Source organism: Megalops cyprinoides, chromosome 1, assembly GCF_013368585.1.
Source record: "Megalops cyprinoides isolate fMegCyp1 chromosome 1, fMegCyp1.pri, whole genome shotgun sequence".
NCBI classification, from domain to species: Eukaryota; Metazoa; Chordata; class Actinopteri; order Elopiformes; family Megalopidae; genus Megalops; species Megalops cyprinoides.
This window is the reverse complement of record NC_050583.1, coordinates 57,896,025-57,919,280: the sequence shown is the minus strand read 5'-3', so window position 1 is coordinate 57,919,280 and position 23,256 is coordinate 57,896,025. Positions and strand designations below refer to the sequence as shown.

General features: G+C 41.5%; 2 protein-coding genes across 4 annotated transcripts; one reads left to right on the top strand and one right to left on the bottom strand.

Moving 5' to 3' along the window:
- Nucleotides 1-1,951: 1,951 nt before the first annotated feature.
- On the bottom strand, nucleotides 1,952-17,134 carry ascc1 (activating signal cointegrator 1 complex subunit 1). Of its 3 annotated transcripts, none has more exons than XM_036546981.1 (11): nucleotides 16,977-17,134; nucleotides 16,330-16,468; nucleotides 15,952-16,051; nucleotides 15,699-15,796; nucleotides 15,247-15,425; nucleotides 14,900-15,033; nucleotides 14,483-14,602; nucleotides 14,122-14,246; nucleotides 13,185-13,258; nucleotides 10,587-10,731; nucleotides 1,952-2,360 (listed from the first exon to the last, which is right to left on the bottom strand). In XM_036546981.1, the coding sequence occupies exons 2-10, from the start codon at nucleotides 16,448-16,450 to the stop codon at nucleotides 10,615-10,617; spliced, it is 1,068 nt and encodes a 355-aa protein (XP_036402874.1). In that variant the 5' UTR covers nucleotides 16,451-16,468; nucleotides 16,977-17,134; the 3' UTR covers nucleotides 1,952-2,360; nucleotides 10,587-10,614. The 3 variants fall into 3 exon arrangements, with proteins under 3 accessions (XP_036402874.1, XP_036402867.1, XP_036402884.1); XM_036546974.1 differs by having other exon boundaries at nucleotides 16,990-17,132; XM_036546991.1 differs by lacking the exon at nucleotides 16,977-17,134 and adding an exon at nucleotides 16,738-16,853.
- Nucleotides 17,135-17,158: 24 nt separating this feature from the next.
- anapc16 (anaphase promoting complex subunit 16) lies at nucleotides 17,159-21,223 on the top strand. The gene is made up of 4 exons (XM_036547003.1): nucleotides 17,159-17,246; nucleotides 18,392-18,548; nucleotides 19,578-19,652; nucleotides 20,345-21,223. The coding sequence occupies exons 2-4, from the start codon at nucleotides 18,407-18,409 to the stop codon at nucleotides 20,452-20,454; spliced, it is 327 nt and encodes a 108-aa protein (XP_036402896.1). The 5' UTR covers nucleotides 17,159-17,246; nucleotides 18,392-18,406; the 3' UTR covers nucleotides 20,455-21,223.
- Nucleotides 21,224-23,256: the final 2,033 nt, after the last annotated feature.

The following is a 23,256-nucleotide window of genomic DNA, read 5'->3' as shown; positions in this document are numbered from 1 at the left end:
TTTAATCCCACGGCTAATACCCAGGGAAAGGTTCATTTGTGGTTAAGGTTACCGCACTGGCCACTGCCTAACAGCGAAGCATATTAGTTTTCAAGCTGGTCTTGTGTGTGTAAACAAACAACAAACTCTGTCATAGACCAAAAAAAAAAAAAAAACACTGACACATTTGACACAAGATTGCCTGAATCTGCAGTATTCTCGTGTCGGTGGGAGGAGAGGGAGCCCTGCCAACATCGGCAGCTGCATGTGTCAACATAATGTAGCGGTCGACAAGATGCGGTAATTAATGGTCATCATCCATCATGTCACAATCGGACTGATCGGCTGACTGAGGTCTACAGCAACGTGCAGGACATGGAGCCAGTCAATGGCAGTGACACCAAGTGTCATGAGTTGGCTTTGGACCATTTTTAATTCTACAGAAAGGTGGATCCAGGGCATTGATCTTGAATGTACTCTTTGTTTAACTCTTTCCCTCCCACCAAACTAAGGTGTCTCATCCCATACAAGGCAACTTCTATGACTCAGAATTAAAAACACAGCATTTAGTAGCTAAGTCAAAACATAGAAATACAGGTCTCCTGGTTAAGGAGCTTTCAGGGGATAAGGCCCACCTTATGGCGAGAGTGGCTTTAGTGGATGAGGGGGATTTTCATCCAGTTATGGAGCTGTGTAGGGTGGTTGTCATAGCACCTGAGATGGTGCTGCTCTATGGATAGCTCTGTTTTTACTGGCGTTTCATCACCTCTTACCAACAGTAGCTGTGCAGTGAGCTGACAGGACAATGCAAAGCATGTTGGGTAACGATCCACCATGACCAGGATGGGAAGCCCTCTTGCTCCCTGTGGGGGGTGGGGGGGGGCACGCCACTGACAAACAGCTTTGTGAATCAGAAGCAACCTATTTTTAGAGCTGTTTATGTCAGAGCATATTTGGGAGATTATGGTGATGTATGGGGAGTATTAATACATGAGGAGCCAACACTGGAGTAATCCTGCTTATGCTGTCCCACCCTCGAGTGCATGCATAGCTTCTGCGCTAAGTACAGCACTCGCATGCTGCTGCTGCTGCAAAAAAGCATACCTGCAAGCATTCTAGGAAGAGGGGGTACTTCAAATATGGATGTGGGCTTAGAAAACTCTTCCCCCCCCCCTCCTTCTGTCAGTCATCCTTGGAGGAAGAGTGTGCACAAGTGCCGGCTCTCTGCAGGAACGGTTCCATTATGCCTATCGTTCTCCAGCACGTTGGTCCCCGAGGTTTGCGACGGAGGATCGCCTTTAATTGAAACGCCAGATTAACTGATGTCATCTTTTCCCTCCTCTCAGGATCTTTGTGTCCTCCCCTCCAAAGGCAGAGCACGAAAGAAGCAATCTAATCTATTCGGCAAATGTAATCAGTTTACATAAAAGAGTGGGGGAGAAAAAAAAAAACACCTCTATTGAAACACATACATGAGTGCACACAGGAAAATTGAATTTAGAGAGGTGTGACTATCTATACAATCCGATAAATTGTAAATCCAGTGAATCACTTACGGTAACCTACCATCATTCTTACCAAAACAAGCATGTAGGAAAAAATCATGCGAAAATATCAAGTGGCAAACTCAACTGACTGCATAGCTTATCATGAAAAGCATATTTAAGTGAAAAGCAAAAATAAAACACAGCATGTGCCAGAGACATTTTCCAGGACCACTGTATAAAAAAATGTAACCATCACAAGTCAATTCATTATAATGCAGGCAGAGCCACATTTGCACATAATAATTAATCAGTCACTGGCCAGCTGAATTTTAAAAAGATTGATGTTAATTAGCAACTCAAGGATTTTGCATAATCATCTGTTTATTTATGCAAAGTCTTGTAAGCTTGAATTCATTTACTCAAATGCCCATTTTTGGGTGAAAAAAAATGAAAAATCTTCAGACTACAGAATTCACACTTGGGGCTCAAAGAGAAAATAAATCTTACAGAATGTAAATGGCACAAAATTTCAGGGTGACAAGCAGCTGCTCAGATTTGAATGTATTTGAGATTCAGTGAATCTGAATGAGTCTCCCATTAAGGCTCTGAAAGGATGCTCTCCCGGGCTGGCGCTATGCGTTCAACAGAGGGGGATGCTGGCGCTCCGTGCAATAAAGAAGCGTCTGACAGGATGTGCTGCCCAGCACGCCACCGGGCCACCTCCCTGCCGCGCAGCACAGTCCTTGGTGACAGGAAGCTGGTGAGACGCGCTGCATAGCAAATGTTCTCTCTCTCTCTCTCTCTCTCTCCTTCTCCCTCTCTCTCTCTCTCTCTCTCGCTGACGCATGCTGGAAGCTGCCGGCCCAGCGGTCGACATACGACGCAGCCCTTCACCTGCAAGACATGAAAATCAGAATGTTAAAAAAAAAACCACACACACAAAAAGGCAAGAACCTAACTGGGTGCATAAATCATGATCAAACAACACGTGTAATGGAATAACGGTGTGACACTACGAGGAGGAGGGACGGCTGGTAAAAAAAAAAAAAAAAAAATTCAGCACGATCGCTGCTTTTGACAGGGTCAGCGTTCAGTGTGTGCCAGGAATACGTGATGGAGGACCACACAAACGGCAGCTGCAGGAATTACTGCAGTCATCCAAAATCCCCACTTAAGCATTATCAAAATGAGCAGGTATTTTCAGTATTTTTTTTTTTTTGATGTTTTTGCATTTTCACCAGTTATCCAATACGCTCCTAACATCTCAATGATAGTGAGGCTACCCAAAGTGTTTAAACTGTGCGTTAAGATTTAAAAAAAAAAAAAAAAAAAAACGAAAATCTTAAAAGGAGCTCACAGCTCATTTGTTCATGTCTGTCACATAGCGTCTTCATTTGCAGTGCTAGCACACCAAAGGAAGCGTATCGTACAGTTCCCCCTCTCAATTAATCTGCACAACGAGCGAGACTGTTTCACACCCTACAATTTGAAATACTCCCTTGGTCTCGGAGGACAATTTACTGGAATGAACCCATTATCAAACCAACATCTACTTCTACAGAGATCCCCATTAGTCTGAGTACGAGTCAATAAGTTCAGAAACTGCAGCAGCCCAGGATTTCAAGGAGGCCACTGAAATATCTTAGATAATCATCTATTTCTGGCTATTTTTAAAAAAACCCAACCAAGCCTGGTCTGGGAGAAAGACACTGTTAATAGGCCATAAGTTACTGATGTTCTATTTTTAATTTATTTGTCCCTGATCCAGCAAGGTTTGCATTATCCTTGACTAATGAGATCTTGAGATCTTGACAAATTTGACTTTGGAACTAAGCCTTAGGGCATCAACAGAATTGTACACAGTAGGGCCCACTACAGGTTCTTTTTCAAGCTGTATCATTATTTGTATCAGCAATACAATTGTTTACTGACATGCCCACGCAGAACGAATGCTATGCACACACAGTAAAATCACATGCAGTTAGACTCTCATTGCTTTTCATCATTCAAGCTACCGATCCTGCAGGATGTCCAGGGCTGTCAATACCTGTTTACTGTGGGATCAATCCGAAGGGGCACAAGGGATAATGGAAGCAGGGTATGATGGAAACACTAATGACTTCTGTCATTAACATGCAGGAGGGCCATCCAGGTTTTACAATCCTATATTTAAACACTAGTGCCGAATCGGAAATATAAGGAGTAAGTCAAGCAATAAAGGCTAAAAGGTATTTCCAGCTTTCAGATACTTCCAGCTTTCAGCTCAGTAGCTGTCCAAAAACACAGTGTGTCACTTAAGTTCCTATAGCAACTGTTCCATTTCAAACAGCATGATGAAGTAGCGTTCAAAAAAAATTACAAGCCATAAATGAAACCATATGCCTAACTGTGATGGTAAAACACTTCACAAAACAACATAGAAACTCAGATGTGTATTAGATGTGTATTTTAAAACTTCGGCAATGCACAGGAATTCAGTGGCTTGAGTACTGCCCCAGCCATTTCAACTGCATTTTACAACATGTACGAGGTTAACACATAGCTTGTTCCCGTTAAATTCATTGAATAAATTACTTAGAGGAGGACATAAAAGAAAAAAATGGTATCCTATGACAATGCTCCTTTATTTACAATGTGTTAAGGCAGCCTTGTTTACTGTTACACGAGATTAGTACAATGCCGTTTGCAGCTGGATCCACTGTAATCAACCCGCTATGAAATAGCCAGTAATGGCCAATAGATTATACAGTTGCTTTTATTTCAAGCTTGATTAAAGTGTTGTATTCCATCACATCTTTTTGCATTGATTTTGTTTTTCATCCTCAGCTAGATGCGTTCTCCAAAAACAATTCAACACTAACAGGGAAAATGCCATACATTTCAGTACTTGCAGAAGGAAAAAAAAAAAAACTCCCCGAAACATGGGTATCGACATCAGAATTGTCAGACATGGATTGGGCAAAACGTGTGAAATCGGCATCAGCCTGGAGAGTCTGCGCTGCTCCACTCCAGCTTTACACCTTGTATTTATGTCTGTAATGAACGGGTCATTGTGAGAATTTCAAGGACTGCCGTCAGTGGCAGTCTTAGAAGGGGAAAAAAATGATTCAATCTGCCATTGTGCTGCACAGAGGCAAGTGGTTTTATAACCATTTAGGATGGTACTGTTGAGTGCCGTGAAAATAGAGAGTGTGTACTGCTATTTTGGCGATGGGTATCCATTTTTCACCTTTCAGGTACCTTAACCCCCCTTTACTTCGTCTCTCCTTATCCTGGACCTCATCTGGAACATAGAGATGGCAGTATCCACTCTCTGCTAAAAATCCCATTCATTAGTTATATTAAAGCAACACTGACCTGAGGTACACCCAAAGTAATACACTGTTAGCATTCAAATGGCTGTTCAACATTATAAAGGGGCAACATTCACTCAGCTCCATGCCAGTGACTTTTTCATGAGGTTTGATCTCCTCAAAAACTGCACAAAAATGCTGAAAAGCTACAGCATGTTTGATGAACCATAAACCATTATGAGCCTAAAAGGGAGAGGACTTAATGCATAGAATGTACCCTGACCTTAAAAAGTAATTAACAGCAAAATCAGGAGGCGGGTACCGTGTAGAGCCTGAAAATATTTCATTTTTGGAGTTTTAAAGGTCAAGTGTTTTTCATGTTTCAAGATGCATCCAAGAATGGCTCACATTTTTATGAAGGACCAAACTTGATTTGACTTGGATTAGCGTTTATGGTAATATATAACACGCCTTAGTTGATATTTTTTGATCTCCTAAAGGAAACAGTTAATTTAATATTAAGTGGTCATCATCTGAATTACACTGCAAATGCACAAGTCTACATTAACACCATCATGAAATCGTTTTGAAAATAAAAAGTATACAGAAATGTTGCTGAAACAATTTATTTATCAAAAATAAAAATATACAGGATTCATTACCACTACTTTGCTTGACGAATGAAATACATTGTCATGTGGCTCTCACTTTCTCATATCTTTTATTTCTTTTAATCTAATGAGAAAAAATGTGTGTGGTCTGCTGCTCATTACCATCTCCCTGCTGGATTATTATTTTATTTTATTTATCTGACAGATGTGACCTGCTTACTTAAAAGACTTACAAGGTTATCATAGCAAGATACAACACATATGCCAGGAGCAACAAAAACAGAAACAGAACAGCGTGTAACGGCTATAAAATAAATAATAAAAAGTCGTATAGACAAGAGCAACATATAAGCATACCACTATGCTTATAACGACTAACAACACTGACAGACATATGTTAAGACACATCAGACTTCCCTTAGGGTGTTTTGTGAAGGATGTGTGCAGGGGCGTTTTTAGTCAGGAGTGGACAGGAGAATTTAATGAGGAATATGGGAGTGTCCCACAGTCTGTTTGGGGTCAGCTCCCATTTCTGTACCTACTCTCTGCTGTCCTGTTGCTTCCTATGGGGCTGCCTGTCACATCAATGCAGAAAGTAAACACTGTATTCTGCTCCCCATTCTGATTTTAAGGCTTCCTGTGATATTGGTTTGTCTATTGTGCATCACTAACACACCTCACATTGTAAGTTGCTCTTAATAAGAGCATCTTCAAAATGAGTAAATGTTAATGCATCTCCTGGAAGCGTTCCCTCCATCTTAAGTCTAAATTTAAACCCTTATATTCTTCCAACTCCTTCATCTCATTCTATTCAGAACACCTGAGCGTAGGTTGACTCGTCTTCGCTTGGCTCACATGGCTCAATCGCAGAGCCCTCCACAGCCGATTCGCAGCGTTTCTTCCACACCGTTGCATTAGCTGTTCAACTCCATTTTGTTCTCAAGATACCAGGGACTGTATGAAGGAATGATCTACCGACATCAGCATCAACAGCCTAACAAACGTTTCCATGGCCAAGTCTCCTTTTTCCTTCTCTGGCTCCACAGATGTGGAAGAACACAACATTAGAGCTGTGCAGTCTACCTCCCATTGCCTCCTAAAGACACAGCTGTCTGAATTCTTCTGAATTTCTCTTGCCCTTGTGTTTTTTTTTTTTTTTTTTTTTTACATCTGCTCATGACTTATTTAGTGCCTTCAGTTCTTAATCTTAAATATACCTGCCTGCATATAAATTATAGTTACATCTTAATATGTGTAAAATGTTGATATAATTCAGATTTATATTGATTCATTTTAAATCATTTCATTGTGTATGTGTTCCAAAAGATGTGTAAGGGCTTATACATTATGCTGTCCAAAGGGTGCCTGGTAATGACCTAAACCAAATATTAACAAAAAATACAGCACTGTTAGGACTGCATTGAATTTTTGACACTGAAACAAGGGCCAGTTCCTGTAGCTTGTGAAGTCATAATCATAAATTATAAATACTCTTCAATCGTGAACACAGCAGCATCTCGCAAAAGCGCATCATTCACAACACAAGCATGAACATGAGGCAAATAGCTGCTCTGAGTTTGTGCACTACCAGAAACGGAAGGCATTATTTATGCATTATTTAAAATTGATGAGCATAATCCGTTTTCTCACAAGGATGTCATGGATTATTTCCAAATTAATTTTGCCATTTTGGTGAGTTTCTGCCTTCCTTTGAAGCCGACGCACTTTGCATTTTCCGTTTCAGAGTATTCTAATTGCCTCCGCCTGAAAGTGCGAAGCGGGCCTCAACCAAGACTGTTTCAAAAATGAACACTGGCTCAGATCGCAGGCTGCCTCTTTCTGCTCTCCTAAGCAGAGAGGAAAGGTGAATGTTTGGAGGTGATTTCTCATCATATGGGGGAGGGGCAGATTTTTTTTTCCCCCTGCTCTCAGCACATCAGCAAATTGCAGCCTGGTGCCACTCTTGCTGTTGAAATGCTGCAGCAACCCCCCTCCCACCCAGATCATGCTGGACTCTCCTCAGAGAAAACTCAGGCTGTGTGCAGGCTTACAGCTGATTCTGAAGAGTTTGCTTTTCCAATTGGATTTGACTGCAACTCGGGAAAGCTGCAGCAGGAGGGACGTTTCACATGTACACAGTGTTTAATGATTCATTTTGTATTTTGCTGTATTTTGTATTCAGAACACGCTTGATCAGTGGTCTGCTCTACTTTACTCTAGTGTGTAATACAAGCTTCTAATATGCCACACCCCAGGCATAATGCTTTCCCTATCCAAACCCTTCAAAGAGGTCGTAACACTGCTATTTTATCATGACAAGCTATCAAAATTACTTACATGGCACTTCAAAAACAAAGCCATGAATTTTACATGTAATCTGTCAAAATGATGGAGCCCTAATCACCACCACTGTTTTTAAAAATGGAGAAATAGAGGGAACAAATAAAACCAGGAATGTACTGGTCTTGCATATGTAATAATTCCACAAACCAACAACTCATTTATCAAGGTGTATTGAAAAAGGACACAAGAGTACCTGAAAACCTCTAGGGTCATCGTTACTGCATCTAACCACAGGAAGCAAACAGCCACCTAATTACGTCAGGGTAATTTTTTTTCTTTATCCAAAAGAGGTGAGTGAGGCTAGAGATGTGCTGGAAATGGACAATTAAAAAATCGGATTACCTTGCCCACGAGGACCAAAAGACGAAATATCCAAAAATAACAAAGCCAAAGGGAGACGCTCACTGTGCATAGGAAAATTTCCACTAAAAAGCTGCAGGGCTCCTGAGTGGCTCAGGTGGCTAGGTTGAGTCCTACTTATCTGACCTGTGTTCAAGTCTGTGTTGTGTCGTTTGCTGACAAGGACTGGGAGTCTGCAGCAACGGAAGAAATTTGACTTCCTTCCACCAGGACAAGGTGGCACCATTCTTGGCACCCTATGCTCACATGACGTCAGGGAGACGGACCTGTCTATGTACTGTGGCGTCTTAAGAGGGCCTGGTACTTCATTTGACTTTGTATTTTTGATTTTTTATCAAACTCTAAGTTATGAAACTGATTGTATTTGCTAATGGAAGCTTGTTTTAAAACAATCTGCAAACACACTGTGTTGGCAATGTCTTTGCTTTCACCAGTGTACTAAAATCATGTGGATTTACCAATCCTGATAAGAGACATTTTCAAGACTCCCTTTCAGTTAGAAACACAGTCTTCTCCACTGATACCAAGCATGACCCACCTCGGTCAGAGAAATCCATCTCCTCTCACAGGGCAGGTGACTAATGTCTTTCACTCTGAATGTTTCAATCCATGCGGCAGTGCCAAGCTGATAGACCATCAATCTGGATCCTGACGCAAACACAGGTCAGTCTGGGCCACCCGCAGAAAAGTGATGCTCCCCGAAACTCATCTGAAAACCCACTAATCTATGTGGCTCAGCTGCGAACACGTCTGTTTGACGATGCAACCTCAGCGGGCCCTGTCAAAAGCACCCGTGCTGCCGCTTATAAAAACTGAATTGCACTTGAACGCAGTCGAAATTAAAGGCCTCATGGCAGCGGTCCTCATGTTTTCTGAGGAGGACAACCTGAGGAAAAACTTCCCGTCTAAAGTGGCCGGGTAGAGAGAGCAGCCGGTGGCACGGAATCACACTCCCGAGCTCGAGAGCGGAGGAGTGGTGACAGGAGACTGGCTTTGGGCAGCAAGAGGCAGGCGAACGGTGACCCAGCGTCCCTCTCCTGCATGCCAAACAGGGGCCGCCCTCGCAGAGGCCAGCACCGCGGGGTGGCGAGAAGGCGTCTGCTACACTGCATCAGAGCAACCGCGATTCACGCCGATCCACAACAGTGCACTCGCTCGCAGCTGACGCAGACTTCGGAAGGGTCAGCGGCTCAAACCGCACAAGTCCATTCCTGACAACACCACATGTCCAGGACTGGTGTGGCGTTCTGCATTTAAGGATGCCCATAAGAAGAATGAGCCAGCAGGATTAAAATGGGGAAAACAATGCACACTATGCAATGAAATGGAATAGAAATTTACACAATATGCAGTTATGGAGAATCTCCTCCAACTCACATTATTCTCTTATTACAATCTGCTATGCTAATTAGCCTACGCCTTCAGCTTTTCAGACAAAGCTTTTCCCTCAACAGCACCATCTTAATCTCAAATGAATTCACAGGCTAAGGGGAGAAATATCCATCCACAGTTAGGAATGACATGACAAACTGTAGTATTTGTGCTTAAAAATACCTGTAAAATGATAAAGCATGAGGATTGCATACATTGTATTGCAGATCTTGTAGCCTCCATAAAGACAAAAATTTTCAATATCTGAATAAACAATGAGACACTGCAGTCTAATACTTACAACAATAGATATTGAAGTTCTGTTTCCACACTGTATGTTTAATTGTTTTACCTCACTCTAAATGATACAATACAAATTCACAGTAAATCAAATAAACTAAAATCATTTTGAGTGGGAATTTTCTGTTTGATTTCTAAACTGGAAATTTTACATTCATCTCCATGAATTTTGTACAAAAAACTCTGCTGGAACAAAGTGTTAAAGGACACTGACTCGACACATGATTCATCCCATATGAAAGCAGTAGGGATCCAGGATGGCCTTCTGTTTCCTCCAGTGAAAAATCCTGCTCTTAATTGACCATCGGTTCACTTCTGAATTCAACTCAAAGCATGGCAGAGCAAGTATATTTATAAGAATCTGGACTCTGTTCAAGTCTCAGACAGACTCTGCTACTACTTTTATAACTCGGTCCTCTAGGACTCTTGCATGGCCATGTGCTCTATTCATTAGCCAGTTTCCAAGGTAGCTGGGAACAGCCCTTCTGGTTGTGCCCCACCTGCTGGTCAAATAAAACACTGCTCTTAACTAAAGGAAACTCCATTTAAAACAAATTCTATGAAACAAATGTTTTTAAGAAACCATGCATGGATAATATGTTGGTGATCTACTGTTATTGCAGTTATGCCTGGAAAGGGTAAACTCTTTATTACAGCTACAGTACAGCTCTACTAAATAATTATGCTGGGGTTTTGAACACACTAAAATCTTGTAAAAAAAAATTGAAATGGCTTTACATATTTCTGCAGTATAGATGACATCACTGAAGGTTAGTTTTTCCATGGTGAAAACAGCCCATCATTTTGCCTTTGAAAGGGCTTCTTGAATTGCTTTTTCTTACCAGTCAGAGTCTGCGGAGGCGGATGTCATCACGAGAAGGTGATGAGGCCAGACGAGGTGTAGTAACCAGAGAAGTCTGTGGAAAACCTCTGCGAGATATGGACCGCATTCAGGTCAAACTCGCCAAAATGGTACGTGCCGAACCTCTATAGTGAATCAAAAACAAAAACAGACACAGGGCTTCATTTTTACAGTGTGACACAGGGCTTATGTTGACACTGAATATACACTATATGGACAAAAGTATTTGGCCACAGCTGTTTTTCAGGGTTTGGGCTAGGCCCCTTATCTCCAGTGAAGGGCAATCTTAATGCTTCAGCATACCAAGACATTTTGGACAGTGCTATGCTTCCAACTTTGTGGCAACAGTTTGGGGAAGGCCCTTTTCTATTCCAACATGACTGTGCCCCAGTGCACAAAGCAAGGACTATAAAGACATGGTTTGATGAGTTGGGTGTGGAAGAACTTGACAGGCCCGCACAGAGCCCTGACCTCAACCCCATCGAGCACCTTTGGGATGAACTGGAAAAGAGATTGTGAGCCAGGCCTTCTCGTCCAACATCAGTGCCTGACCTCATAAATGCTATACAGAATGAATGGGCACAAATTCCCACAGAATCACTCCAAAATCTTGTGGAAAGCCTTCCAAGAAGAGTGGAAGCTGTTATAGCTGCAAAAGGGGGACCAACTCCATATTAAAGTATATATATATATATATATATATATATATATATATACATACATACATATATGTAATGGTCAGGCGGCTGAATACTTTTGTCCATATATATATATATATATGTGCTACAGCAATATACTCTGTGTGAGAAATCAAACCTGGCTGTTCTACTGGAACACACCCAAGCGATGAAAAACAATATGACCAATCCACGAGCCCACCCAAGTGTAAAACAATCATGTGAAACACCAGCCTGAAAGGCATTGATTATGGCTAAAATCAACCCAGCTGTATTCCTTTTAAATGCGGCGGCTATTTACAGGATTGCTACCGCTGGCACTTTTTTTTTATTCCGAGCCCGTTACAGATACTAGCTATTACATCTCTCGGATTCGACTCCAGGAGCGGCCACAGAATGACAAGAAGGGGGCCGTCTCGCACAAACATGCCGTTACTATGGTTACTGCCTACTGAACACAATCCTGGGGCTCTCCAGTGACACTTCCCCTCGATGTAAAGCAGGATCCCAAAATCTCCCTTTGCCGTCTTTACAGACTCTCACCAGTGTTTATGAATCTAAGCTGATGTAAAAAGACCTAACAGAGCAACGACGCATACCACCTGCTCAAGTTCTTTTGCCTAATTTACCATCCCGATAAATTAACTGAATATTGCTTTTATGGGACCACTTCACACACAGCAGTGAGTCGAACAACTCAAGGGTAGCTGCATGTATCAATTTCAGTCTTTTCAAAATCACTTGACAAAAAATTCCTTAAAATGTGTATGTTACAGTGTATATTTTACAGTCAGAATTTAAAAGGAAACACGGAGAGCTTTGATTTAAAAGCTCACATAAAACCATCATCACTATCTAAGACTGGAAAACAGACATGCTGAATTTTGCATTCTACGGAATAGAGATGACTTTTTGACTTGTGATGCAGGTATTCTTACAGAGAGATATCTCCCTCCTCCTGAGTTCAGCTTTGTGGGGGGTAACAAAAACTAACATTCACAGACAGTACTGCACTGTTAAATCAATGTGGCCATTGAACTGATACATTTCTGTTTATATATTATATATTGATATATTGCATTAGGTTGCTTTTGCCATTTTAATGGCCAGGAGAAATTTATATAACCTGCCCCAGTCTGTGAAAGTGACAGAGAGATATCATTCAGGGCTGCGGCTGTGTCTGTAAACAAATAAAATATCTTCTAGTGAAAGGGTAACTTTACCAAAAACCTAAAAATGTAACAATCTGTCCCCCTGCTGTGCGCATACTGAAAAGCAGAGAGAAACCTCCGGCCCCTCCGTGACAGCGTGTGGCATTCCCCCCCTCTCATATTCATGAGCAATGAACAGACATGTGAATTCCACCTCCCCGCCACACTTTTTTCGAATCCCCTGGTGAGACTTCTAAGCGTGCACAGGTTGCTGAGCTGAACCATTTAAGCCAGTCATGCAAACCAGTTCAACGTAAAAAGAGCAGGCAGTCCAAACCTGGTGAACGCTTGGAGTGTGGAGTGTTTGAAACACCATTCTCAACTGTATTTTTTACAGAGCAAACAGAAGAGACCTGTATGGGGGTTATAGCTTGAAGTAGTCTACCAAACTCAAAAAGGCTTTCAAATAAGGTTAACAGTCTTAAATCCAAATTAAGAGCTCTTCAGTATGGATAACCCCTATGAAAAAGGCAAGGAAAAGCATGAAAGTTTTATTGTAACTACCCTTTCAGGAGAGGCAGTTGTTTTTCCACATGACTAATATTTCTCACATTAGACCACCAGAGGGCAGGCAGTACAATGAGGTTGCACTACATTAGCTTCCACACGGTACATGTAGGCAAGTCATCATTTGTGCTGGGATGTTGAAATGCCAGTTCATTTGAAGAAGCTGATTTGTTTTCCTCTGACCTTTAATATACTCCGTGCATCAAAAGCCTCTCGATGATTCATGTTTGGCCTCCCTGAACCGCCCTTGTCTTCAGCTGAAAAACAGAAAATATTTGATTGAAAACAATCTTCATGTTACTGAGATGTGCCTTTATATAGTCTTGGCTGGCTGAATCAAAACAGAATCTGCCATTTATTTCAGCGTGTTTATCAGAGTCCAAATCAGGAGCAATTTGGACGGAAGTGGGTAGCGTTGTGTTATTCGTGCTCTTCCAACAAATCAAGAGCAGCAATGCTGATGTCCTGATGTCAACAGACGCGATGACACAAAAAAAAAACAACCACTCAATCAAAACATCCCCTGTTCCTCTGCGGTAAACACAGCTCATTCTGACCAGCCCCTCCTCTGTGCTTTGTGGCCAGCCAGCTCTGTGTAACCTCATGTTCGCGAACAGAATCTGGACTTGATCCATTTCCAAATGAATGAGCCCATTGTTGTCCCAGCTGAAAACATGCTACTCCTCTGGCCGTAAACAGAGCCGCAGCCAAACTGGGAGAATTCATCGCTCGCAGATGTTGTTTTGCACTTGTTATTGTTCAGAATGTGGCCTTTCAATTGGTAATTTGGTCTCCTGTCAGCATTGCGTATGGATCACGGTTCTAAAACAGGGGTGATCCGATCGATGAGGTATGAAAGATGACTAATTTGCTGTGGTCGAAGAAACACACTCAGAGCAGCTCAATGTAGCCCCCTGCTGAATCTGTCAGTAATTACAAGGCTACCTGGGCACTGCTTTTAGCGTGAGCTGTTTGTCTCTTGTTTGAGCACAGAGAATAATGCATTTTAATAGACGGCCATAACTGAGTGCGACAGACAAAGCTATAACATGCGATTCATGCTGAATGAGAAGTCACAAACACAGCGGGTCTGTGGCCTGCACCTTCTGAAGACCTCTACCTGAGGGGTCCTTTCTGAACAGGGTGTTCATGACAGTGCCGTGCAGTTTCACTCGGTCCCACTCCCTGACCATCAGCCCAGCTGTGACAAAGTGCTCCACTAGCCGGTCCGCGATGACCTGTAGCCTACAGAGAGCAGAGAGGCAGCACAGAGTGCTCAGTAACAACAGCTGAATTAACCATTTCATTAGATCACCTTTTACAGAAAAGTGTTTAAAGCTGTAACACCAGCTCTACGAACAGGACATTGTTGGGTTTGCAAAAGAACTATGCAGAGAACTGGATGAGATCCCAGTACAGAAAAATAGTCTCTTTCTTGGAGCAGAGTAAGCTCAAAACCAGGGATCGGATAGAGCGCTTACTTGTCTGATCCATCCTTGACCTGGACTTTGGCATACAAGACATCAACCATGGCAGGGTCATCGTTCATGTACTCAATCCCCACCACCTCCAAGGGAAGAGGCTTTCCTCCAGTGATTTCCCTGAGAAGTCACAGATCACACAGTTAGGAAGTGAGTCCAGCAACTCCGAGACCATCTGAAAATATGTCCATTGGTTTCTACAGTATATATATTTTTTTTGTATCAAATTTCAGCCACCATTAATCACTCATACTGGTGATGCTGTATGTTATTAAGTCAAAGCTCCATACATGTAACCGGTAATTATTGTCATAGTAGCCGGAATGCTAAACACACACACAAAGAGTTCTCAGATTCACTTCTGCACTGTTGTCTCTTCCTGCGCCACTAGACTGAAACTAGCAGACTGGGACCCACTGGATGAACCCCTGGCATTGCTGAAGGAGATCACATGCCCTGGTCACTTCCATGTCATTGAGAAGAGCCAGGGTGCCAACGGTCAGATGAAGCTTGGCTGGGTTCTGAAAGATGCTGCCGTCTACCCCCTGATCCTTGAAAACAGAGGGAAAGATCTCACCTGAGGTGACAACACATTATAGTCCCTCCCCCAAAATTGATATTCAACCCTGCAAAAAAGACCTAAGTAATTACAGGCCTTGTTTATAGACTGGTGAGGCTGAACATAGTGCCATCAGAAGCTATTTGAAACTGGAAACCTTAATTTGTATCATTACACCTTTCTATATGGTTAAAACATTCACTACCTCTGAACACTGCTCCAACACCTCTTCTTTAAACTTGAGGAATCGCTCCTGGATTTGGGGATGGTTCAAAGGGAAGGACAGGAAATGCGTGAAGGGCTGCTTTCTCCGGAAGCTCTCCACCAGCACCTCTATGCGTGTCACTGCAGACGTGACTGACGCCTTCTGCTGACCGGTGATAACTGAGCCAAGATGGAGACACAGTCATACCACAGTACAAAGATGTTATCAAAAAATAACAACAGCTAAATGTCATAACTGACATCACTACCATCACTGTCGAGGAAGCAATCAAGAAAAGCAACATTTCTTTCTCTCTTCTTTTGTTAAATACGTGTAGAAAGTGCACAGTGCTGCAAGTAAAATGGTGGAGCACTACTTGAGTACAAGGATTAGCTTTGTTTTGTTGGATGAAAATAACTTTCAGCTTAGTGCAGTTCCTACCCCGCTCTCACCTATTTGTCCCTCCACTCCTTGCTTGGGAATGTTGATGGAGGTCCGTGTTTCAGACTCCAGTCTTTTCTTTGTCTCTCCTTTCTTTCCAATAATGTATCTGGTGAAATCACATACTTTATGCACATGATGTTCTCTTATGGTCAGCTTTGGACCTGGCTTATTTACCTATTAGTATTGATAGAAAACTAACAATTACTTTCATTAAACAGACTGAAGTCAATGAGCACTAAAGGCTATAGATTGTGTACCTACTTGTAAAGGACACTGGGGACATCCAGGGCACACCGGTAGCCTTTCTCGGTTTGTTCCACGTTGATCGAGTCACATGGTTCGTCTGTACATTGGGCAGTGACTTGAAAAGAGACCAAACGAATCAAACTCAGTCGTTTACAGTTTGCAACGTTACATACAGAAGATGATGACTGAACTTTGGCTTTACCCAATGAATACATGTAGTGTTCAAACTAGAATGACCATACAGTCATCTGACATACATCCTGATAACATGGCACGGAAATCAGAATTTGCAACATCCACAGGCCTAAATGATGCATGAAATCGTCTTTCTAAACATATTTGTATATGTAACGCGTAACTTTGTGCAGGCAACGAAGCCGTTTTTTCTGCTACCTGATCCTGAATAAGAAAAATCCTCATCTTCTTCTTCTTCTTGATAAAGTTGTTCTTTGACAACATTTCTCCTGTAAATCCTGCCGTTGATGTTGATCAGAGTCGGTCGTAAAACATCCATTTTTCAAAGAAGCCTCCCCTACAAACACCATAGCCATAGCAGTTAGTGTACAATCTATTTTATTTGTATAGTGCTCTTTTCACTTGCTGCAAAAACTGTCTGTAAAATACCTGAAATTGGCTACGTAGACTAACTTAATTCTAAGAGCTGTTCATATCTCATGTTTCAGGTAGGATAAAGTAATCATACACAAAGGTCAACAAGTTTGTTCTACCAGCTTCACTCTTTGAAGTCATGTAGCTAGCTAATGTGTTAAGTTATCACAACGTTTCAGCTAAGATAACCACCTGGCTAGATCAAACAACCTACGTGGGAGACGTGGTCTGCTAATCAAGCACCGTCACAACTGCACATTGATTTTCACTTCTGCCTTGCTAGCCACTAATTAGCCTACATGTGAAACGTGACGGCGACAACCTCAAAGCAAGAATGCCACAGCGAAAATGACTCATTTAACGCAATAATATTCGTTGACTTGCTTGAATAAATCAAAACAGTGGCATGTAACATTAGCAAGCTGCCTAACCTGAAAATCTTACCAAGATAGCAGATACTTTCGTTATATTTAAGCTAAATATCGGTGTTTTGCTATTCTAATACTTAAATGATTAGTAGCCTAGCTTTATGGACATGGCTAACTAACTTTACTCCATGCCACACGGCAGCCTGTCGTGAAGCCTGTATCCAGCAGCCGCAAAGCATTTTGGTATGTTATTTTTGTTAGGCAGTTAGCTAAAGTTAGCCAGTTAGCCGGCTACGTCTCTCGTTGGATGAAGAAATATTTCGGTGAAAACAGGTAATTTGATAATTAACGGTTTAGATGTGTCCGTGTTTTGCCGTTATACCCCTCTATTACCTAACCGCAGGGGGCTATATTTGTTTTAAATTACAATTTCACACATTGGTCATGCAGTATTGTTATATGTTAGCTGGCCAAGCCTCAACGTCATGAGCAGTGAGAGCTCGCTAGTTAGCTAACGTTAATTAGCCAAGTAAGTAAGAGAAGTTCGCTAGCAACAGTAGGTGGAGGGTTTTCAGGTTGTTGGGCATGTTAGCTTAGTTCGCTGATAGTCGAACGGCATAGTTAAGAAGTACGACAATGTAGCAATCTTGTAACATTGATCAGCTAGTCAGTTAGATTACGTCACGTCATAAACCTTCCCAGTCACACATGTCACACCACTAGCTGTGAGCCTGTTTTCTGTGGCCATAGCTAAACACCGGATAAAATGCATGAACTACATGGATTGATAGATGACCAGCTAACTTTAGCTGCACATTACATACGCCAGGAGTGTGTTTTATAACCAAACGAGCGTTTTCAGATCTGGCTCTCAGTTAGCTTAATTAGGTTTGATTGAGCCAGTAAATGAGTACAGTCTGTATTTGACGTCACTTAAGCGTCGGAGATGAGTTGTTTATTACAGACGTGTTCGTTCTAACAGGAGAACACATGTAAAGGTGTTTTCGTGAGTGACTTTTGTGGTAAAATTAGAAATATATTGTATTCAGTTTTATCGGGGGCAATCGTTGCTGAGTGGGGCGTTGGTAATTGAACAATTTACTCATTTTACTTCAGGCAGCTGTGCCGAATTTGTAAAAGGGTCACATATTTAAAATATACGTTGAATGTACAGTTGTCTTTCTGTTAACACAACCACGCCGACAGCAGCACATTTCAGTCATGAAAATTGTAGCTGCTTATACATTGCTCAGTTATACTCGAGAGTTTAGCTAGAAATGGAAATGAGCAAACATGCTGAGTCCCCAGGACCCCTGCACTGGTATACACATACCTAACTAGTTAGAAACCGCTTAGTGTGGGTGGTGCAGCTTGGTGTTACTGCAATGCCTTTATTGCCACTGGCCAGCCACCAACTGTAACTTGAACTTTTCTGGTTTCTCAATCACAGCTAGATGTATGTTTTGTGATGTCTGCAGGTAGATTGTGCTGGGATGGCGGCCTCCTCCTCCTCCTCTTCGGCTGGGGGGGTCAGCGGAAGCTCTGTCACTGGATCCGGGTTCAGTGCTTCGGAGCTCATTCCCCCACGAAAAGTCCTCTACACCTATCCCAAAGGAGCTGGGGAGATGATGGAAGGTCTGTCACACAGCAGCCGCAGCTGCAGTTGCTAACCTTTGAATCTAACAAGCACTTGCTGGATTGGGGAAACTGGTCCCACTACAGAAACATTGACCAGTGTGCCAGAGTTCAAACCAATACTGTATAAGTTAAACTCAGTGGGTATCATTCAAACAATGTAATTTACTGTGAGCTTGTGCACATTCCAGCCTAGAGCTTGTTCAGAATTCACGTTTTGTGGCTAAGCACAGGAGAACCACGTTCTGTAGAGCACAACCCCATCGTGGAACATTTCTTGTTTACACCGTCAGCCCTCGACAAGTTGATTGTTGTAGTTGCTGAATGAATTTGTACAGTTCCAACAGTTCCCTTGTATGTGGGTCATCAGCTCATCAGCCTCCAGGAGGACGTGCTCTCCCACCAGTAAACCCAGTCGGTGATCCTCCCCCAAATGTGCGCGTCTCATGCCAGCCTGAACAACAGAGCACAAGGGGGACTGTGTGCGGAGGGCCGAGGCCCATCTGGCAGCCAGTACCCTCCCCTACGGCTTCCGTTGCCTCAAATGCTCTAATTAATGTGCTTAAATTGGCTTGGTTCGGGAAGCATTGTGTGGCTAAAGGTCAAAGAGACGGCACACGGCAAAGTGGATGTTCCTATGGCTGAATGAGCCCTGTGCCTTTTGTTTTGCGGTTGTTGTGTTCGTCATCGGGTTTTTGTCTTCATCAGTAATCCCCTACTGCAGTGTCAGACTCTGGCTCACATTCGCTTACTGTGGACAGTAAAAGCACTGCAAGGGTTGCATAATGGTGTTTTGTTGTTTCTTCTCCCCTTAATCATGTTTTCCAGCTGAAGGGTTAGTCTAGTTGTTTTGCATGGTCGGTTGCGTGCCTTGTTTTATTAATGTTACACAAGTACAGCAAGATTTTTTTTTTTCCAGGCCACGTATGCTACCATGTGAGCTTGTCGTGGTGTGAGAAAAGTTTGTTTTCATGCTAAAACACATTTAATAGGAGCACTCACACTGGCTTATGTTTTTGTGCCTTTCAGATGGCTCCGATAGATTTTTGTGCGAGTCTGTATTCAGCTACCAAGTTGCATCTACACTGAAGCAGGTGAAGCATGGTAAGAGCATCGCCTATACTGATTTTCATTCATTTATGTGTGAGTGTTAAGTGTCTTTTCAAGAGTGGGTGCAGAGACTTTCTAGGCTGCAGTCTTCTGTCAGGAACTATTCAAGACAAACAACCTGAGAGAACAAAAGAGAACCAGCCCACAAAGGGAGGGGCTGTTTTCTGAGGCAGCCGGCTTTTGTGTCACTCAGTTTGATGGAACTAAACTGTTGGAACCATTTTATTACTGGGCAGTCTCTCTCCATGGCAATAAAGACACAATTTCTGCAAAAGCAGTAAAAAAGAATGAATATTTGTATGTACTCCTAGTGTTCATAAAACATGTTGCTTTGTCTTTGAAAATGAAAAATGTATTCTTAATTCGATCCATTACAGTAATTAAAAGAAAATGGATTACATCAGTGCAATAAAGCTAAATCATTTAAGCTAATTTTGTCCTTGATGAAAATACTTGATGGAATTAATTTTAATAAACAAGACATCATTTAATTGAATTGCTGATCCATGTGAACATTTGGATTTTGTTAAAGCCATAGTGTAATTGTAATTGTCCCCATTGTAATTAGAGCTGACAGTAATGAACTTCAGTATAAGGTAGAGTACTGGGAACTGCTACCACCATTTTTATTTAGCTTCAAAAGTAGAAAATTGTGCATGTAGATAACTTAATTTTCTTATTCCAAGATCAACAGGTATCTCGCATGGAGAAATTGGCAAGCTTGGTTGAAGAGCTAGAAGCAGATGAGTGGCGATACAAACCAATCGAACAGTTGTTGGGTTTTACACCTTCATAAACAAAGAGCAGACTTGGGGCCTTTTGAGGTACGGACTGCTTAAGAAGGGAAGATTGGGGAACCTATTAAGACATTAAAACAAGTGTCAAAAGTAAAGATCTGAAATACAGCACTGACCACAGCCACCTGTTCTTTTGTCCTTTTATAAGTAGTTGATACTCCCTTAGTAAATTTGATCAAAATAACTACGTAAAATTAATTTTTCATGGTATTTTTTGTATTACTATTATTACATTGAGAATTTGGTGATGTGTTAGAAATAATAAAAGAAGCCCATTCATTTGCAAGCTTTTCCATTCAGCATTTTAAGATGTGACAAAATTCTGTAAATTATCATTTTTTTAGAACATTTGCTTAGGGGGTGTCCCGAAATATTCAGATATCGACATGTTTTGGCACCGATGGCTTTTAAAGTAGCCCGGGGGGAGGTGGGTTTGCCAGTGTGGGGAGAGATGGCATGCCCTGGCCTGTTCCTGTCCTTCACATTTGTTTACTTAGTTACCAGAGTTTTCAGTTCACCTCTCTCTAACCTCAGAAGCCTGTGGTGAAGACTCCTGATGGAATGGATACTCAGACACTGGTTCTAAGCACTTGTTCCTTTTTTAAAATCTACATAGGAAAACTGAAGATTAAAACTGGTAAAAAAAAAAAAAAAATCTATTGTTACATTCTGACAGCAATTGGTCTGGTTTGTAGAACCTCTCTTTAGACATTTGGATGAACAGAATTCAGGAATTTTTTTGCCATATTTCATGTGATTGAGCAATTGTCTGAAATCTTTAACAGTAACATCAATGTAATTATGACATTGTCAGAGATGTATATCGTGTGTGTATTTTTGACACATTTAGAATTACTGTTTTTTTGACTATCAAAAATAAAAGCATTTTAAATTACTTCAATCTCCATGTGCTCACTCATCTGTGTCTGTCTTGTATATTATTTTAATTCAGTGGCATAAAGCCATTCAAAGCATCTCACCAAAAACCACACTGAAAATGAATGTAGATGACTTGCAAAAATACTTAAGCTGAAAAACTGCCCTTGTGTTTTTCCTTGGCTTCACAATGGTCAAACACAAGCACACAGTAGAGAAAAATAACACATACAACAACAAATACATTAAGCTGCATTTATGCAAGAAAACATTGTTTATTTGCTAATAGACAATCTCAGCACCATCAGTTTAGGCTCATGCCATTCTTAAAAATTTCCTAAAGTAAATTATCAAATGCACAGATGTTTTCCAAACACTCACCTGGAATCTTCATAATCATCTGAATTCTTGTAGTTAAGTCTGTGATGTCTGATGCATGACTTTTGTATAGCTGATTGTTTTTTTCCTTTTACATCACTGAATCATAATCCTCCACTATTCATTATCAGTGTGCTGAAAATTGGATTTGTTCAGTAATGTATTTTAATGACACAAGAAACAGCTACACTAGTAAAGAATGCTGTTTCCAACCATGTTACAGACACAAATGTACACAATGTAAAATGTGCATGCTTTCTGCATAAGGTATTCACAGGTAAAAGAGCACTTTAATTTTTTTTTTTTTTTTTGGGGGGGGGGGGGGGGGCATATTTTGTCCTTTTAATGTTTATCTTTATCATGAAGCACAATAAAGAAGACAAAGGGAGTTGCATCCTCCAGACAATGGAGCCAGCCTGTTTGTGTGTTAACCTCCATTATGCAGCCTTCTGTTACTGCTCAGCGCTAACAGCCCACAAGTGCAAGGGCATTGAACATCTAGGGCGAAGGACTGCGTTCGCAGGAATAACGTCTGTGTTTTTCCACATGGCTGTGCTGCCTCTCATTAATTTTAATACTGCAGTCAGGACCCCTCCTCCCCCTGCAATGCACATTTACAGCAGACTCTCACTGGTGAGAGGGCCTTGAGACAGAAGGCCCACAAAGACAGCACAATCACAATCCCTGCTCTATGATGCTGTTTTTTATTTATTTATTTATTTTGTATACTCAAGTGGCCCATGCATTCTGAAATTTTACCTTTATAAAGCAGCACTGTATTACATAATAGTTTTAAGTGTCTTATTTTTATAGTATTTCAGCATAAGGTGCAAACCATTTACAGTGCTACTTTTAACCTTATCAAATGTACTTTAGCAACACATTCTCAGAGTGAAGAAACTGGAAGATACTATTGCCCTTGTTTATGTGCAGTCTCGAGTTTCCATCACTTTAACTGAGGAAAAGTACCGCTCAACATTCAGCAGACCTGTCAATTAAGTCTTTCAAAAACAGTGCAGAAGTCCTAGGCCTGAACAGAATGTACTGTTCTGCTCTTGAAGTGATTGTCTACTTGTGTTCCATAAAAGGACATCCCCCACCTAGAGGACTCCTCTGGGTCCTAATGCCACCTACTTCAAACATATTACCACCTACACCTTACCCCACTCTGATCTTGCATCACATGATCTTACTCTATGAATGAACTGCTGCAAGAAAATACTTTTAAAAGAAATTTTTGTTTCTCTCATGACCTTGTAAAATGAACCTAATCAGCTCATCTGTATTTTCCCAATCCACAACTTCAAAAAGTGTTCAGCTGAAGCACATTAAAACTAAAAGTAAAGCACGTGTAACATAACTTGTGAAACATGACAACTGTCCTGTTCAGGTGTTTTTTTTCTCTCATTTCCTCTTCCCTCAGATGAGAAGTACAGTCTGTACTTCTCACAGAGACCCCTCCTCACACGTCAAAATACAGTGCATCTGTGATATTTGGCAGCCTTCCAATACTTTCTATTTGTCTGCAGGCAGACTTCCAACAGTAT